The sequence below is a fragment of the Pristis pectinata genome, chromosome 32 (assembly GCF_009764475.1).
Source record: "Pristis pectinata isolate sPriPec2 chromosome 32, sPriPec2.1.pri, whole genome shotgun sequence".
NCBI classification, from domain to species: domain Eukaryota; kingdom Metazoa; phylum Chordata; class Chondrichthyes; order Rhinopristiformes; family Pristidae; genus Pristis; species Pristis pectinata.
In genome coordinates this window covers 7,255,802-7,271,563 of record NC_067436.1, presented here as the reverse complement: position 1 = coordinate 7,271,563, position 15,762 = coordinate 7,255,802, and the positions used below count along the sequence as shown (strand labels likewise).

At 42.0% G+C, this 15,762-nt stretch overlaps 1 protein-coding gene across 3 annotated transcripts in view; it reads left to right on the top strand.

The window, feature by feature from the left end:
• The window catches only part of znf592 (zinc finger protein 592), a 143,821-nt gene that overhangs the window by 94,032 nt on the left and 34,027 nt on the right, over window positions 1-15,762 (top strand). For all 3 annotated transcript variants that reach the window (XM_052042609.1, XM_052042611.1, XM_052042608.1), the window contains 3 exons: window positions 5,618-5,796; window positions 7,065-7,241; window positions 9,248-9,410. In XM_052042609.1, coding sequence (XP_051898569.1) covers window positions 5,618-5,796; window positions 7,065-7,241; window positions 9,248-9,410 — 519 coding nt within the window. The remainder of the gene's footprint in view (window positions 1-5,617; window positions 5,797-7,064; window positions 7,242-9,247; window positions 9,411-15,762) is intronic.

The following is a 15,762-nucleotide window of genomic DNA, read 5'->3' as shown; positions in this document are numbered from 1 at the left end:
ATATTGAGTGATTTCTGTGTATTTTCTGGACAAAGTCGACCTGTGGACCTCTGTAAAAACAGAACCCGTTCGTTACCTGGGGGTGGCCTGTATTTAGATCTAAAGCTTTGTTCACAAATGCACTTTTCCCAAAACCAATTTTTTTCGATACCAAACAGAATGAAGGCCTAGTTGATTCATTTCCATGGAAATCAAATAACATGTAAAAATATCATTTGTAGTTTCATCCCACTTTTTAAAGCCCCAGGATTGGAATTGTTATATTGAGGTATTTAAATGATGATTGCATCCCTAGCTCACCCTTCCTTTCCCAAAACAAAATTGTCATATAGAACTATTTTGGGGAAAGACGATTAGTAAAGCTCAGTTGGAATGAAACTAGTACGCAAACCAAGCATTGATTGTATTTGGTGTGGCATTCTAAAGTTGCACAACATTTTTATATTTACAGTAAGGAAGTGATGTAACCAGAACCAAAAATATTGGCTTCTACAGTATAAAATCATGGAATCATGCTGCACAGGAACATGCTGTTCGGCCCACCATGTCCATGCTGACAACTAGGCGCCATCTTTACTAATCCCATTTACTAGCAGTTGGTCCATAGCCTTCTATGCCTTGGTAATTTAAGTGCTCATCCAGGTGGTACTTAAATGTTGTGAGAGGATCTGTCTCCACCACCTATTTGAGGTGTATTCCAGATTCCAACAGCCCTCTAGGTGGAAAAAAGTCTTCCTTGGATTCTCTCTAAACTTCTCACCCCTTATCCTAAAACAATGCTTTCTAGTCTTAGATGCCTCTATTATGGGGGAGAAAATTTCCTACTGACTAGCCCATCTTTGCCCCTCATTTTGTATAACTTCCCTTTTGGCCTTCTCTCCAAGGAAAATAAACTTAGTCCATCAGGTCTCTCCTCATAACTGAAAACTCAACATCCTGGTGAATCTCCTCTCCACACTTTCCAGCACAGACATGCCCTTCCTACAGTGTAGTGACCGCAACTGTACAAATACTCCAGCTGTGAACTAACCAATGTTCTATAAAGTTGTACCATAACATCTCTGCTTTTATATCCTATACCTCAGCTAATGAAAGCAAGTATCTTGCATGCCATCTTCACCATCTTATCTACCTGTGCAACTACCTTCAGGGATGAAGATCACTCTATTCCTCAATACATCCTAGGGCCCTACCATTCATTTGTGTGTCTTACCCTTATTGGCCCTCTCAGAGTGCATCTCCTCACATTAATCAATGTTAAATTCCATTAACCATTGTTCTACTCATCTTGCCAACTGCTCAGTTTCATCCGGTAGCCTTCCACTGATCCTTTCACTATCAACGACACCACCAATTTTCAGGTCTCCTGCAAATTTACTAATCACATGTCTACCACAATCAATAAGGGTCCCAGCATGATTCCCTGTGGAACAACACTGGCCACAGGCTTCCAATTGCAAAAACAACTCGCCTATTAAGGAAATTTTGGATCCAGTTTGCCTTGGATCCTAGGTGCTCTAATCTCTTAGACCAGTTTCCCATGTGGGATCTTGTCAAAGGCCTTGCTGAAGTCCATGTGGACTGCATCAACCATACTGCCTTCATCAATACATTTTTGTGACATCTTCAAAAAATTCAATGACAAGATATTCCTCCAACAATACAGTGCGATCTTTGAATATCCCTGCTTTTCCAAGTGTAGATTAATCCTGTCCCTCAGACTTTTCCCAATAACTTGATGTTGGATTCATTGACCTGTAATTAATTAGATTTTCCCTGCTGCCTGCCTTGAATAAAGGTACACTGCAAGATGCATGCTATTTTAAGGATAGTATAAAAGTTCAAGAGCAAGTATAGAATTCTAGAATTTGATGTCAAGGATTTCTTTTAATGTACATATAGACCAAAAAGGAGTGTTCAAGTTGCTGCCATTAAGCAGAATTAATTAATCTGATCTCAACTTCCTTGAGCTTTTTGGCTCACTATCCCTTCTAAGCTGGTTCTCTTTGTAACCCAGGCATTATCATCTCCCAGCCAGTCCCATTGGTTGCTTCCTTTCAATGACCATACTTCAAAAGAACTTGGATGTCTGGAAGGTTGTGAAAGCTGGAACATAAATTCATCTTCTCTTTAACTATTAATTGTTCCCAGGCAGTTGTGTTAGGAGATGCCTCTCATGCAAATTTTGAATTTTTACACATAGTAACTACTGAATTAGGCTGCCAGATGAATATCTAATACTTAAGCAATGGGTGAATAGTGATGTGGGAAGTGAAATTCAAAGTTGGCATGCAGGTACAGCAAGCAATTAGAAAGGCAAATGAAATTCAGCCTTTATTGCTAAGGGGATGGAGTTTGAAAGTAATGTCTTGTTACAGCTGTACATGGTGTTGGTAAGACCATTCTTGGAGAACTGCATGGAGTTTTGGTCTCTTTATTTAAGGAAGGACATGCATACTTTAGAGTTGGTTCAAAGGAGGTTTACAGTTGAAGGAATTGTCTATTGAGAAAAAAAATCTCACAAATTAGCTTGTATTTATTGGAATGTAGAAGATTGAGAGGAGATCTAATTGAAACATATTCTGAGACAGTGTGATGGGATTTTTCCCCTTTTATGGGGGAGGCTAGAACTAAGGAGCATAGTTTCAGAATGAGGAGTTCCCCATTTAGGATGGCGGTGAGGAAATTCTTCTCTGATGGTCATGACTCTCCTGAAACTTCTTCCCCTGAGAGAGATGGAGATTGACTCGCTGAATATATTTATGGCCAAGATGGGCAGGTTTTTGGCATGTATGGGAGTTAAGAGTTGCAGGAAAGTGGAGCTGAGGTCAACATCAATCAACCATAATCTTATTGAACAATGGAACAAATTTGCAGGGCTATGTGGCTCTGATGGATAGGATTGTGTCTTCCATGAAATGATGTTGATGTCTGCACCATTTAGTTATGTTATTTGCTACTAAAATACTTTCAGAAATTCAGACCTGCAACAATTCTCACTGCAGCTCTAAATCCCAATCAATATTACATGGTAATGAATGTTGAATCAAGAAGAAAGTGCTTGCATTGATGTCGAACTTTTCACATCTTCGGAATATCCAAAAGCATTCTGCAGCCACTGAAGATCTGGTGAAGTGTAATCACTGTTCTAATCTAGCAAATACAAGTTGAAACTCTCTGGTCCAGCATTCTGTAGTTCAGCAACTCCCATGGCCTGGTATGTTTTGAATCTGTAGTACAGGTCTATACTAATTAACTAATTGTAACTAAGATCTAATTAAGATCTAAAATTAAGACCTGCACAAATCTGTAGCTAATTAACTTAGTAGTTTAACTTTTGCTATCTCAACCAACAGCAATCTCAGCAAACAGTGTTTCCAACTTGGAGAAACTTTGGGCTATGGACAGTTTTTGGAAACCTTGTGTGACCCAGGTAGTGTCCACACTTAAAAAGGACAGTTCTCCTGCTCAGAGGAAGATGATCAAGGACAATTTTTGTCATCGGGTCCCAAGGGTGCTAGACTGGAGAGTTTCAACCTGCAGTAGTCGGTTTATGGTCAATGACCCAGAAACATCAACGAGCCAAAGTCCCAAGTGATGTGTTTTGATAATGTTGGAAGAAGGGTAAATGTTGACCTGACAGCACATGAAGACATTTGTTCTGCTTCAAAAAGTGGGACTTTTTTTTATCCAGATGGAAGGATAGATGAGGATGTTGAGCATCCTGAAAAGGAAAGCTGCAAAAGTGCAGTACTCTGCAACAGCTGAAAGCTAGGTATAGAATGAAATGGACACCAGATAATATGTTCTCTAATCTTTACCAATAATGCCTCAAAGCCACCTCCATTGCAGTATATTGTTTCCATTTTGAAATACCCAAGTCGGGTCACCAGCTGCAGCCAAGTTATGAGTATTTCTGTTTGTAACCTTTGCCACACTGTCTGGGGGGAGTAAAAAAAACATCAGTGAGGAATCCACCCTCAAATACATCTGGGTTAAAAGACACTATTGGGTGTTTGACTTGTATCCAGGAATGAAAGAGCAGACCTCTGCCCCACAGCTACTAGACTTTAGATTCAAATCCTTTATCTTTTCCATGATCTAGCACAGTGTACGATTTCTTTATTGTACTCCACACCACTTGAAATTAAGTTAGAAATTAGAGTCAAACAGCACAGAAGTGGGTCCTTTGGCCCACCGTCCATGCTGACCTTTTTACCCATCCACACTCATCCCTTTTGCCGACATCTTTCTATGGCTTGCCTATTTAAGTATCTGTCTCAATGTCTCTTAAACGTAGTAATTGTATATGATTCCACCATCTCCACTGGCACTGTGCTCCAGATATCAACCGCTTTCTCTGTTGGGAGGGGGGGAGGGGGGGTGGTGGTTGGGGGGAGACAGAAAACTTGCCCCCTCAGATCCCCAAACAGTCCTTTCCCACCAAGACACTTGGTCTACAGCAGCAACTTGTGCTTTCTACTGGACCTAAAAAAGGCGGTTGTTGTATACATGTAAATTTTAAACTGTTCTACACTTTAAAAACAAAATATCCTGTCAGGTACTTTTGCATTATCGTAGAATATTTTTTGCAGAGTGCAGTTAATTGAATACTGCAAGAGTAGTGATTATTTCACTTTCAAGTATCCTTTTTTTTGGTATATTAAACAGTTTGAATTACTAATTTAGTGCAGAGCACAGTGTAGCTGCAACCTCCAATAAAACTGAGAGAATTTTTTTCCAGTTCCATTTCATTACCAAACGATCATTTTTAAATTTATACATACAGTCAGTTTATTAGAACCATAAGCAAGTGATGTGGCTGTGACACGGAACAATCAGTGACTGGGAGAGCAGCAGTAGGTAATTGACCTGTTGGGGGGACAGGCTCTCTGTCATTGCAACTAAACAGTCTTGGAGGCAATTTCAGGCTAGATTGGGAAACATTGTATAAAGAACCTTGTACTTGATTTCTTTTTCCCACCTTTTGTTAATTTATTTATCAATAGGCAGACTGTTTTGAATCATTTTACATATATTGTCCTTCGTGACTGTTACAATCTTCGGGCTGTTTTGTTTGGTCTCTTTCCGTTAAAAGAATGCAAGATTTATCTTTTTTAATAGGAACCTCTTTGGTTCCTAGTGTTTTACACTGTATTCCAGGGGGGAAAACACTGTACATCTTGATCAGAGGTCTTGTGTAGATGCTCACAATTTGCTTATTAATGTTGGTACTTTGTTACTTGCTGTCTCACTGTCCAAATAATCTTCCACACAGGTATGAATAAATATACTAACGTGAAATGCCGGGGAAATAAAATTCTCCTGAGCAAATAAAATGCTTGGTCAGCCCTGAGAAAAGGATGTTGTCATGTATTTTGCTTACAATACGCAAGAACCTTTTGAACTGAGTGAATACATGTCCATTGGTAATTTCTATATTAGCACAAATGTTTCCTAAACCTATGCATCAGAGACTGATCAGCAGATGTAGCTCTGTTTCCCCTCTCCTCTACCCTCATTTTATTTGGAACTAAGTAAGATGATCTGTGAAAGTGACATGCATTTTTTGCAATATTTTAAAGTTACAATTCTTGCTTTTCTTTTTCTTTCCAAGACATGTCGTGTCTGCCAGATGATGCTGCCCAATAGATGCAGTTATGCTGCTCATCTCCGTATTCATACACACAAGTCCCCTTATTGCTGTCCAGAGTGTGGTGCAGTGTGTCGTTCAGCTTACTTCCAAACTCATGTCAAGGAGAACTGCCTACACTATGCACGGACGGTAGCGTATAGGTCAGTATGAAAAACATATTCTTGTGCTGATTAAAAGTTTTTTGAAAAATAACATTTGAATTACTGCTCCAAGATAAATGAATACTTGTTAAACACAGAAAAATTAAGGAGAAAAGGGCAATTTTTTTGCCCTTTTACCTGCCCTGCAGGTAAACGTTGCCAGTAATTCTTCAAGATACTTACGAGGAAAAATTACTCTTTTGATTTCTAATGCAGAGCTCTTTAGATCACTGGTGTGAAACAAAAAAAAACTGGAAATATTCAGCAGGTCAGGCCAGCAGCACCTGTGAAGGAGCTAGCATTTTCCTCAGAACTCAAAGTTATTAATCAGGAACATAGCCTAATTCTTCACTGCATTAACTGATGGTACTGCTTCAATTATTGGCTGGTCAGAGATGAAAGTTAGTTGGTGTTTTGGGATCATCAAGCTCTGAAAGAGAAGGAGGGTACGTTGTTAACTGGGGCAGCACAGCTAATAGAGTTGCTGCCTCACAGTTCCAGCAACCTGAATTTGATCCTGATCTCTGCCATCTGTGAGGAATTTGCACATTCTCCCTATGATCCCAAGATGTGCGGTTTGGTAGGTTAATTGGCCACTGTAAATTGCCTCCGGTCTGTAAGTAAGGGGTAGAACCTGGGGGCGTTGATAGAATGTGGGGAGAAGAAATGAGTTCCGTGTTGGATTAGTGTAAATGGGTACTTGGCAGTTGGCACAAACTCAGTGGGCTGAAGGGCCTGTTCCTTTGACTCCAAGTGGAATGTTACTCAATGGTATTTCTTGATGTGGATTACAAAAACAGTTAGATATTCCAGGAATTCTGTACATAAATATAATTAGAATCCTTGTGCCCATAATTATAAATTTCCAGCTGTTCCCTCACTGAGAAGTTGTTCACATGAAAGGCATGTTATAGCCAAATATTCATGTGCCTCCTACAATTGTAGAAGACCTTTTAGAAAGACACTCAAAAGCCAAGTAAGGAGCTTTCAGTAGTGCCAGCAAGAGAGTCATTACACTCAAGTCTCCTCATTCAGGAGAGGCAATAAACATAGGTGAGTAGCATTTTATCTTGTACAAAAACAGGTCCCTGTTTATTATATATTTTACTACTTTAGTGTTAGTCATGCTTGTAGCTCAGCTGGGCTTCAAAAGAACAGAGGGGTGAAAAACATCTGGTAATGTCTTCTGTTCACCTTTTAAATGTAAGTTTTTAAACTGTGAAATTACCCATGCTATACTTGTATTTTGCTCTTTCTCCTTTGCACAGATGTATGCATTGTGGGGGCATCTTCAGTGATTCAAACACAATCAAGACTCACATCCAAGTTTCCCACTCTGAATCTTTTCATAAATGCACAATTTGTCCAATGGCCTTCAAGTCAGCCCAAAGCGCCAACTCTCATTACAGCTCTCAGCATCCGTTAGTTAAACATCCGCCACCTGAGTAAGTTCAAGATACCTGCGTGAACTTATCTGGATTAATAATAGGCTCATCTGTAGATGTAAAGCAGTGATATCGGTTACTTAAACAGACCATTTAACAGTAAAGGAACACAATACGAATGGAATGGTATAATTTAGTCATTGATTCATAAATGAATTATACAGGCTAGATTTATTAGTGTAAAACTAATGCGAAGATCTGTACTGACTTCATTATGAAGCAGAGTGATTCTCTTCAGAGTATCGTCTTGCTCTCCCTGGAGTACTTTAAGCAATTTTTGAGCTGAAGAGACCAGGAAAATATCTAATTAATCAGGTGCATGATGCCTCAGTTAAGTTTGCCCCCTTGTATTTGTCACTGATGAAGAATTCTATTTAACGGTATGCTGAATAAAATATTTGGTTTTCTATCCCAAATTCTCAAGTAGTGAGCATCCCCTTGTCACTTGTAGGATCTGATACTAAAGCTAAATATCTGATGAATGGATAAAAAATGTTAAATATCTCGCAGATGAGAAACCAAAATTCAGTTCTCATTTATCTACTTTCTTTCAAGCAACTTTCCAATGTGTTTTTATTGCAATTTCTTTTAAATGTCTTGTTTTAATAAGTAACAAATGGTCTGAGGTAAAACCAGCCTTCCTTACTGGAAGAATATAGAAATTTGCTCATGAACTTGTAGCAGATTGCTAGGCATTTTCCCATTCCATGAATCAGTTGGTCCAATTATATGATGCATCAACATAGGTTAAAACAACATGCAAATTGATACTTCTTTTGCCAGCAAGAAATATAAAACACATTCTCAGCTGACTAGTGATTCTGTAAGCTCCACTTTTCCTTGAGTAAAGTAGGATGTGTGAAAATAGTAATATTTCCAACTGCCACACATCGTAAGTATCTCATTAATCACAGCATTGATTATCATCATGATTTAGGTGATTTATCTCTCACTACTTCACATTCGGCTGAATGTGACTTTTCTCACCACTCTCCAGAGAGTTGTGGAGGTGGAATCATTGAATATATTTGAAACAGAAATTGAAGGAAATTTGAGCTACAAGAGATTTGATATGAAGAGAGTAGGAAAGTAATGTTGAGACCAAGATTGTTGAATGGCCAAACAAGCTTGAGAGGTCAATTGAAACTTTAGTGGTGCCAGACTGGCAAATTTTTCCAGGAATTGGATATCACTTCTATTAATACCCCAATACAATTTTGAGGTTTTTTAAGATTAATATTAGAAGAAAAACTGTGTAAAAAGGTAAGATTAAATGGAGAATGGAAAGTGGGGCTCCAATGAATGGGAAGGGAACGGGGAATGGGATTCCAGTGAGTGGAAGGGGAACACAGCAAACATACCTGATGAGCCTGAAGCCGAACCATTGGGGTTTCTACATTTTCAAGTGCATGTTAATATTTTTATTTTCAATTTATTTGCCACACTCTGTAAAAAGTATGGTGGAGAATGGGAACAAGAGGAGTGTCAGGAAGGAGGCCTCCAAATAATGTAGAGCATGGTATAAATAAAGAAACTTAGAGGTGCACATAAGAGAAGTAAGACAGTAATCATGGGGAGATCTTAACCTACACATAGACTGGACAAATCAAACTAATCTAAATTTGAGGATGAATTCTTAGAATGTATGTGGTAGATTTCTGGATCAGTATGTTGGGAGCCATCTAAAGATCAGGTTATTTTGGATCTAGTATTGGACAACATGAAAGTGTTAATCAATAATCTTGTATAGTTGGGTTCCCCATAATGTTACTGGGGTTGGACTTGGAAATGTGATACTGTGTTGCTTGGTTCCATACCTTGGGCCTTGGTATTGTTATTTTTAATTAGCTACTGTAGTGAAATATGCCAAAAGACGGAGGACCCTGTCCTAGAGTACAGCTCCAATTACTTTCCAATCTTTTTTAAAAAATCTCATCATCTTTGAATATTTGTTGTTAATTTATTGCTACTAGTTGGATGCTAATATAGAATATTTCTCAACCTAGAGTCATCTTCAAGTGCTCAATGTGTGAAACTGTATTCAACCAGCAAGCCTTGCTACACAAGCACTTCGAGCAGCACAAAAACAAGTTGAGAATTTGTGTTTACAAGTGTCCTGTGTGCAGACTGGTCTACATGCACAAACAGCTGATGATGGAACACTTCAAGGTAAGTGCTGTGGCTTGAACTAACGTGATTTTCAATGTACAGGGTTATGTTTTATGATGGTTTGTAATATATGAGGGATAATGAGAGAAAGAAAATACTGAAGGTAACAGTCATGGTGTTACTGCTACTCATTTTGAGAATACTTGAAATTTTTAAGAGAGCTTTAGCCCATTGAAGAATAACTTTTTCCAACCCAACAGAGCTCATGAATTTTTCTATAAGCAGTGCAGGGATGTTATCATAACAGCTTTCTGAAAAGTGACAGGCTTCACAATTTTGAGGAAAGATTGGATGATATGAGTTCATTGTAAAATTGCATTAGCAGTATTTTTCTTATTGATTTTCCAGGATATGGCTGTAGGTGATGAGCATTATTCCCCAATGGTAATATTTCCTGACCAGAGTGGCCTGCTAAGCCACTGAAGAGTCAACCACATTGTTATGGGTCTGGAGTCCCATATGTATTACCTACCTCATCAGACTTGGTACAATTAGTACAAAGCCACAGATAACTTTTCCAAAAGCAGAAAATCAATTGCACCACAATATTACCTAACAGTTTTTTTTGAGCAAAGATGCACTTTCCATTCCTATATCCTATCAACTAATCTTGATTAATAAGCTGCAGCTTCATTCATTTCCAGTCTCTCACTTCAGAATCAATTTGAGTCGCACAATCCTAAGCAAAATCCCAGGTAATTTCCAGCTGATTGACTTGTGTAGAAAGTTAAAATTTTTGAAATTGCAGGGAAACTTTTGAAAATCTTTTCAATTGCCATCTTTGCTTTATAGTAACTGGAATATCTAATGTTGAAATTATGGTTTGAAAATCATGAGAAGAAACTGTATATTTCCCAACAGTTTAATTAACTTGTGGTAATAATGTTTATCACCATCTTCACAAGCATTTTTACTCGGGGCTCAAGATTTTTTAAAAAGTCTGGAGTTTGAATCAGTGTTCTTTCCCCAAGTTGGCATCTGAAGAGCTTTTTTAAAAGCTGCAACTTCAGCAAGCACAAGATTTTTGATTCATACATATTCCAATCCAAGTGTTTACTCAGAGAGCCACTTAGTACAATTGTGACGATCATCATCCTTGCTTCAGGAAGTGCACATTTATGAATGTTGGTTGAATGGAAAACTCAGTTTAAATGATGGAAATTGAACAGCCTGCCAAAAATCTGAAGCTGCGAAATTGTCAGTTACTATAGCCTTTACATTTAATATATTATTGTATTCTTTCTTGAATATATGGTGCAATCTATTTGATAATTACCTCTATACTTTCAACTTCCTGCCACACTGGAGCACCTAAGAACAAAAACATGATCTCTCCCTTGAAGCCAGTTTTAATGCAAACCATTTTTCTAGAGCTAAGTTGTGAGTAGGGAATGAAGGATGTAGAACTGAGGTGGAGACAACAGACAAGTGCAAGTTTAGGAGAGGCTAAGGCCCAAAGGGAATCCAAAGGAGGGCTGCCTGATGCAAAAACCTTAAATGACCTGGAGAATGAGCTACGTTCTCTTTTTCTGTGAAAGCTCCAATGAACTGTCTGATTTTAAAAGTTTCTTATTAATCACAACATAATCAGTAGGTCAGACAATGTGTGTGTTGCAAAGTGCTATAGACTGTTAGCTCTCACTGCTTCATCTGATCTGTAGCTGAATCCTTAAATATTTGTTACCTCAAATCTTGTTTATTCCCAACCTTTTGTTAGTAATTCTCCTATCTTGCATCTGATATAACACTTGTACTGATTCAAAGTCCTGGTACCAGTGTCTTAACTCTCATCAAGCCCTGTTCACCCAGGACTCCTGGGCCTGCTGACCATAACTGTCTAGCATCATCTCAACTTTAAAGCTCCTGTCATCCTTGTTCTTATTATATCCCTCTATGGCCATGACTTTCTATTTTGTAATCTCATCAGCCATACATGCCTTTGAAGTCTATGCTATCCAATTTGCGCATCATTGGCGACGATGCTGCCAGTTGCTTTGGCCCCAAGCTCTGGATTTCCTTTTCTGTATCCGCTCGGGAAGATCCACATAATTTGCATACAACAAGGCAGCCCACTTCCTTGGCTTTGCCAGTGTTATAAAGAGACATGCTTCTATCTGCATAAACATCCCCTCCTCCCCACCCATCACCATCACCTCCCACCCAGCAGTTGAAAACCACATTAACATGAAATAGTGCAATTTTTCACACATTAGTGTCACATTCCATAGACCTCTGCATTTTGGCGATGTTTTTGTGTTCACGAGCACTTTTTCAGACTTAACTCTCCAATTGATGACAACAGTGGTGCAGTGTTCTAAGTTCATCAGTGAGATTTTCAACCACGTTGTCTGATAAACTCATAAATTTTGTTTACTCACAAAGAAACGGTTTTTACAACCTTGATTATTCCAAAACAATGTTGGCTAATGGGAAAATCACACTGAACATTATACGGGATCTCAGCTTACTCTAGACCGTTCAACTTGATTAACTGTTACTGCAATTCTTTATAGCCCGGTGAGACCACACTCAGAATATTGTGTACGAGTCTGCTCTCCCTGTATAAGACAGGATATACTTGTGATAGAGGGAGTGCACTAAATGTTCACCACATTGATTCCTGAGATAAGGCCAGTTTTATGGTTAGCCTCTGAGGGGAATTAAGGAGATTGGGCCAATACTCTCTTGAATTTAGTCGAATCAGGTGTAGTTTCAATTAAACTTACAGAATTCTTATTGGAGACACAAGAGACTGCAGACTGCTTCTTGTCTCTATTCTATTACTCCATTGCAAATTCTCCTCAAGATGTACCCACTTTGAAGACGTTCTCCACTCTTCTGGAGTTCTGAGTCCCTCTCTCACTTTTGTACCTCTGTCATTTCAACTGCTAGTCAACAATATTCTCACTGAGACTTAGTACCAGAGTTGTTCTTGGTTTGACAAGGTGTGTAGGGGGTGATGTTTTCCCTGGGCTGAGTTGTCTAGAACCAGGGGTCAAAATAATAAAAACCCCAAAAGTTTGAATCTTTGGAATTCTGAGCTTGAGGGTTTTGAAGGCCAAATCAGACAGAGGTTGATAGATTTTTTTGGATAGTAAGGTTGTCAAGGGATATGAGGTTAGTGCAGGAAGTGGCACTAAGGTAAAAGATCAGTCATGGTCTTATTGAATGCTAGAGCAGGCACCAGGGGCAGAATAGTCTAACTTTCCCATATCATATGTTCTTATAACACTGAGCCATCTTCAAACACTTTTCCCGGTGACTGAAGATGAGCATTTGTCTAGAACTACCATTCCTTTTGAAGGATGACATAGAAATGCATCAAAGGGGCATCACTTAGCCAGAAGCCTAAAAGGCCTCAACACCAAAGACCTAGGGTTTACAGTAAGCCATGCTTTTACCTCAACTTCTCAAAGGAGCAATGTCAATTCAAGCTGCAGTTCCACAATGATATACCTACAGAAGTCTGTGACCTCAAATACAAAGAGGTCACTGTTACATACGCTCCACTTCACTAAAATCACATAGTGAGATTATGTTGCACTTCCAGAGGCAACACAACTTGTTCTACTGGCTCTGCCTGTGGGATTAGCCTCAGAATAGTATCACTCAGGACTACTACTGGATTCCTTGGAGGTGGGAGAGAGTCTCTAAAATAAGTCATAATTTTGAGTCCAGATGCAGTGTCTCGATCTGAAATATCGACTGTCCATTTCCCTCCATAGATGCTGCCTGACCTGCTAAGTTCCTCCAGCAGCTCTTTTTTTGCTCCAGATTCCAGCATCTACAGAGTCTTGTGTCACTATTTTGAACTATCTGCACTTGTCCTACACAAAATCACCATGCTGTAACAGAACCCAACAGTGGTTGGCTGAAGCTAGTGGTATTGACTGCTCTCTGATGTCAGACTTCTTAAAATAATCTGGGGTGTCCATGTGATATAGAAAGCACCCTAGCTTGGATTTGTGCATGAACCCATGAAGGTTATCTGACAAATGAACAAGGATCACATAAAAATAGGACTTTATTACAGCTGCACCACATGACAGTAGGATGCAAGTAGCATTCATCTTGTGCTTTGCACAAACATTTTAATGCAGGAATGAAAAGCATGCCCAGAATCTACCATTAGTTAAATTAAATGGCTTCATGCAGCAAGATCTGAACAAATGGAGCTACTGTAGCCGAACGCAGCGCATGGCAGGAAAGAAAACACAGAAACACGGAGGCTGGACTGGAGCACACTTTACTGACTCAAACAAAGCACGCGCACTCGCTAAAGTAACCGAGAGCCTCTCCGGCGGACATGACGTGCGGTCCCCGCCGGAAAGTCTGCGTTGCGCTTCCACGCATGCGCCCGTGGCCGCCGATGGTGGTTTGAGTCCTGCGGGTCCGGGCCCCTACACCACCCCCCCCCCCCCCCCCCCCCCCCCAGAATCGTCCATCAGAGGCGTGGGATCCCCAGTCTATGTGTCCACCTTTGGTGGCCTGCCCTGTCGGCACGGTGAGGGCACCTTCACGGGCTATCCGATGTCCAAATGCGCTGGTTTGAGATGGTCCACTGTGAAGGCCTCTTGTCGGCCCCCCACCTCCACAACACACGTAGTTCCGCTTTGCTGGATCACCTTGAAGGGTCCTTCGTACGGCCTCTGCAGAGGGGACTTGTGCATGCCCCTGCGAATGAAAACATACTCACAGTCCCTGAGATCCCTAGGAACAAAAGTCAGTGTAATGCCATGTCTGGAGGTTGGAACTAGTGCCAGGCTCCCCACCTTGTCCCGCAGCTTCGTCAGCACTTCCACCGGCATCCCTGCTGTACCTTGGGCCTCCGGCACGAACTCGCCCGGGACCGTCGGGGGGGGTGCCGTAAACCAACTACGCCGAGGAGGTGCCCAGGTCCTCCTTGGGGGCCGTGCGGATGCCCAGTAGAACCCAGGGAAGTTCATCTGCCCAGTTGGGCCCTCTGAGGCGCGCCATCAGGGCTGACTGGAGGTGCCTGTGGAAACGCTCGACCAAACTGTTGGCCTGTGGGTGGTACACCGTGGTGTGGTGTAAGCGGGTGCCCAGGAGCTGTGCCAGTGCTGTCCACAACCCTGATGTGAACTGTGCCCCTATGTCGGAGGTGATGTCCGCTAGAAGTCCGAACCTGGCGATCCAGTTCGCGATGAGCGTCCTGGCGCGGGACTCCATGGATTTGTCTGCTAGCGGCATGGCCTCCGGCCATCTGGTGAACCTGTCGACCTTGGTGAAGATATACCTGGCGCCCCGGGAGATGGGCAGGGGGCCGACGATGTCCACGTGGATTTGCTGAAACCTGCCGAGCATCAGTTGGAACTGTTGGAGGGGAGCCTTCACATGCCGCTGGATTTTGGCGGTCTGGCAGTGTACGCAGGTCCTGGCCCAGTGTCCGACCTGCTTGTGCAGACCATGCCAGATGAATTTGTCTGAGACCAATTTGATGGATGCCCGGATGGACGGGTCGGCCAGGCCGTGTAGCGTGTCGAATACCCGCTGCCTCCATGCTGTTGGTACCATGGGCAGAGGTCTGCCAGTCGACGTGTCGCACAGGAGCCGAACCGCTGTAGGGCCGATGGGGACGTCCTCCAGCCAGAGTCCCGAAACGGTGGTGCGATAGGCCGGGATCTCAGTGTCCGCTTGTTGTGCCTGCGCCAGCACCGTGTAGTCGACCTCTAGGGCTGAGGTCGTCACTGAGTGGATGTGGGGACGAGACAGCATGTCAGCAACCACGTTGTTCTTCCCCGTGATGTGGCGGATGTCAGTGGTAAACTCCAAGATAAACGAGAGGTGCCCCTGCTGCCAAGCTGACCATGGGTCCGATACCTTTGTGAGGACAAAGGTGAGGGGCTTGTGGTCCGTATACGCGGTGAAATCCTGTCCTTCAAGGAAATACCAGAAGTGCCGGATGGCTAGGTAGAGCGCTAGCAAATCCCTGTCGAAAGCACTGTACTTCACCTCCAGCGGTCGCAGGTGTCGGCTGAAAAAGGTGAGCGGTCACCACTGGCCCTCGACGAGCTGCTCCAGGACTCCGCCGACCGCTGTCGGAAGCATCAACTGTGAGCGCCATGGGTACATCGACGCTCGGGTGTAGTAGGAGGGCCGCCTTCGCCAACGTCTCTTTGGTCTGCTCGAAGGCTTCTGTGGACTCTGCGTCCCATCCCACCTCCTTGGCCTCCCCAGCCATCAGACCAAACGGGTTTCATGATGCGCGCCGCCGCCAGCACAAACCGGTGGTAGAAATTCACCATCCCCATGAACTCTTGCAGGCCCTCGACCATGCTGGGTTTGGGAAACTGGCGGATGGCCTGGACTTTGTCCGGCAGAGGGGCGGCTC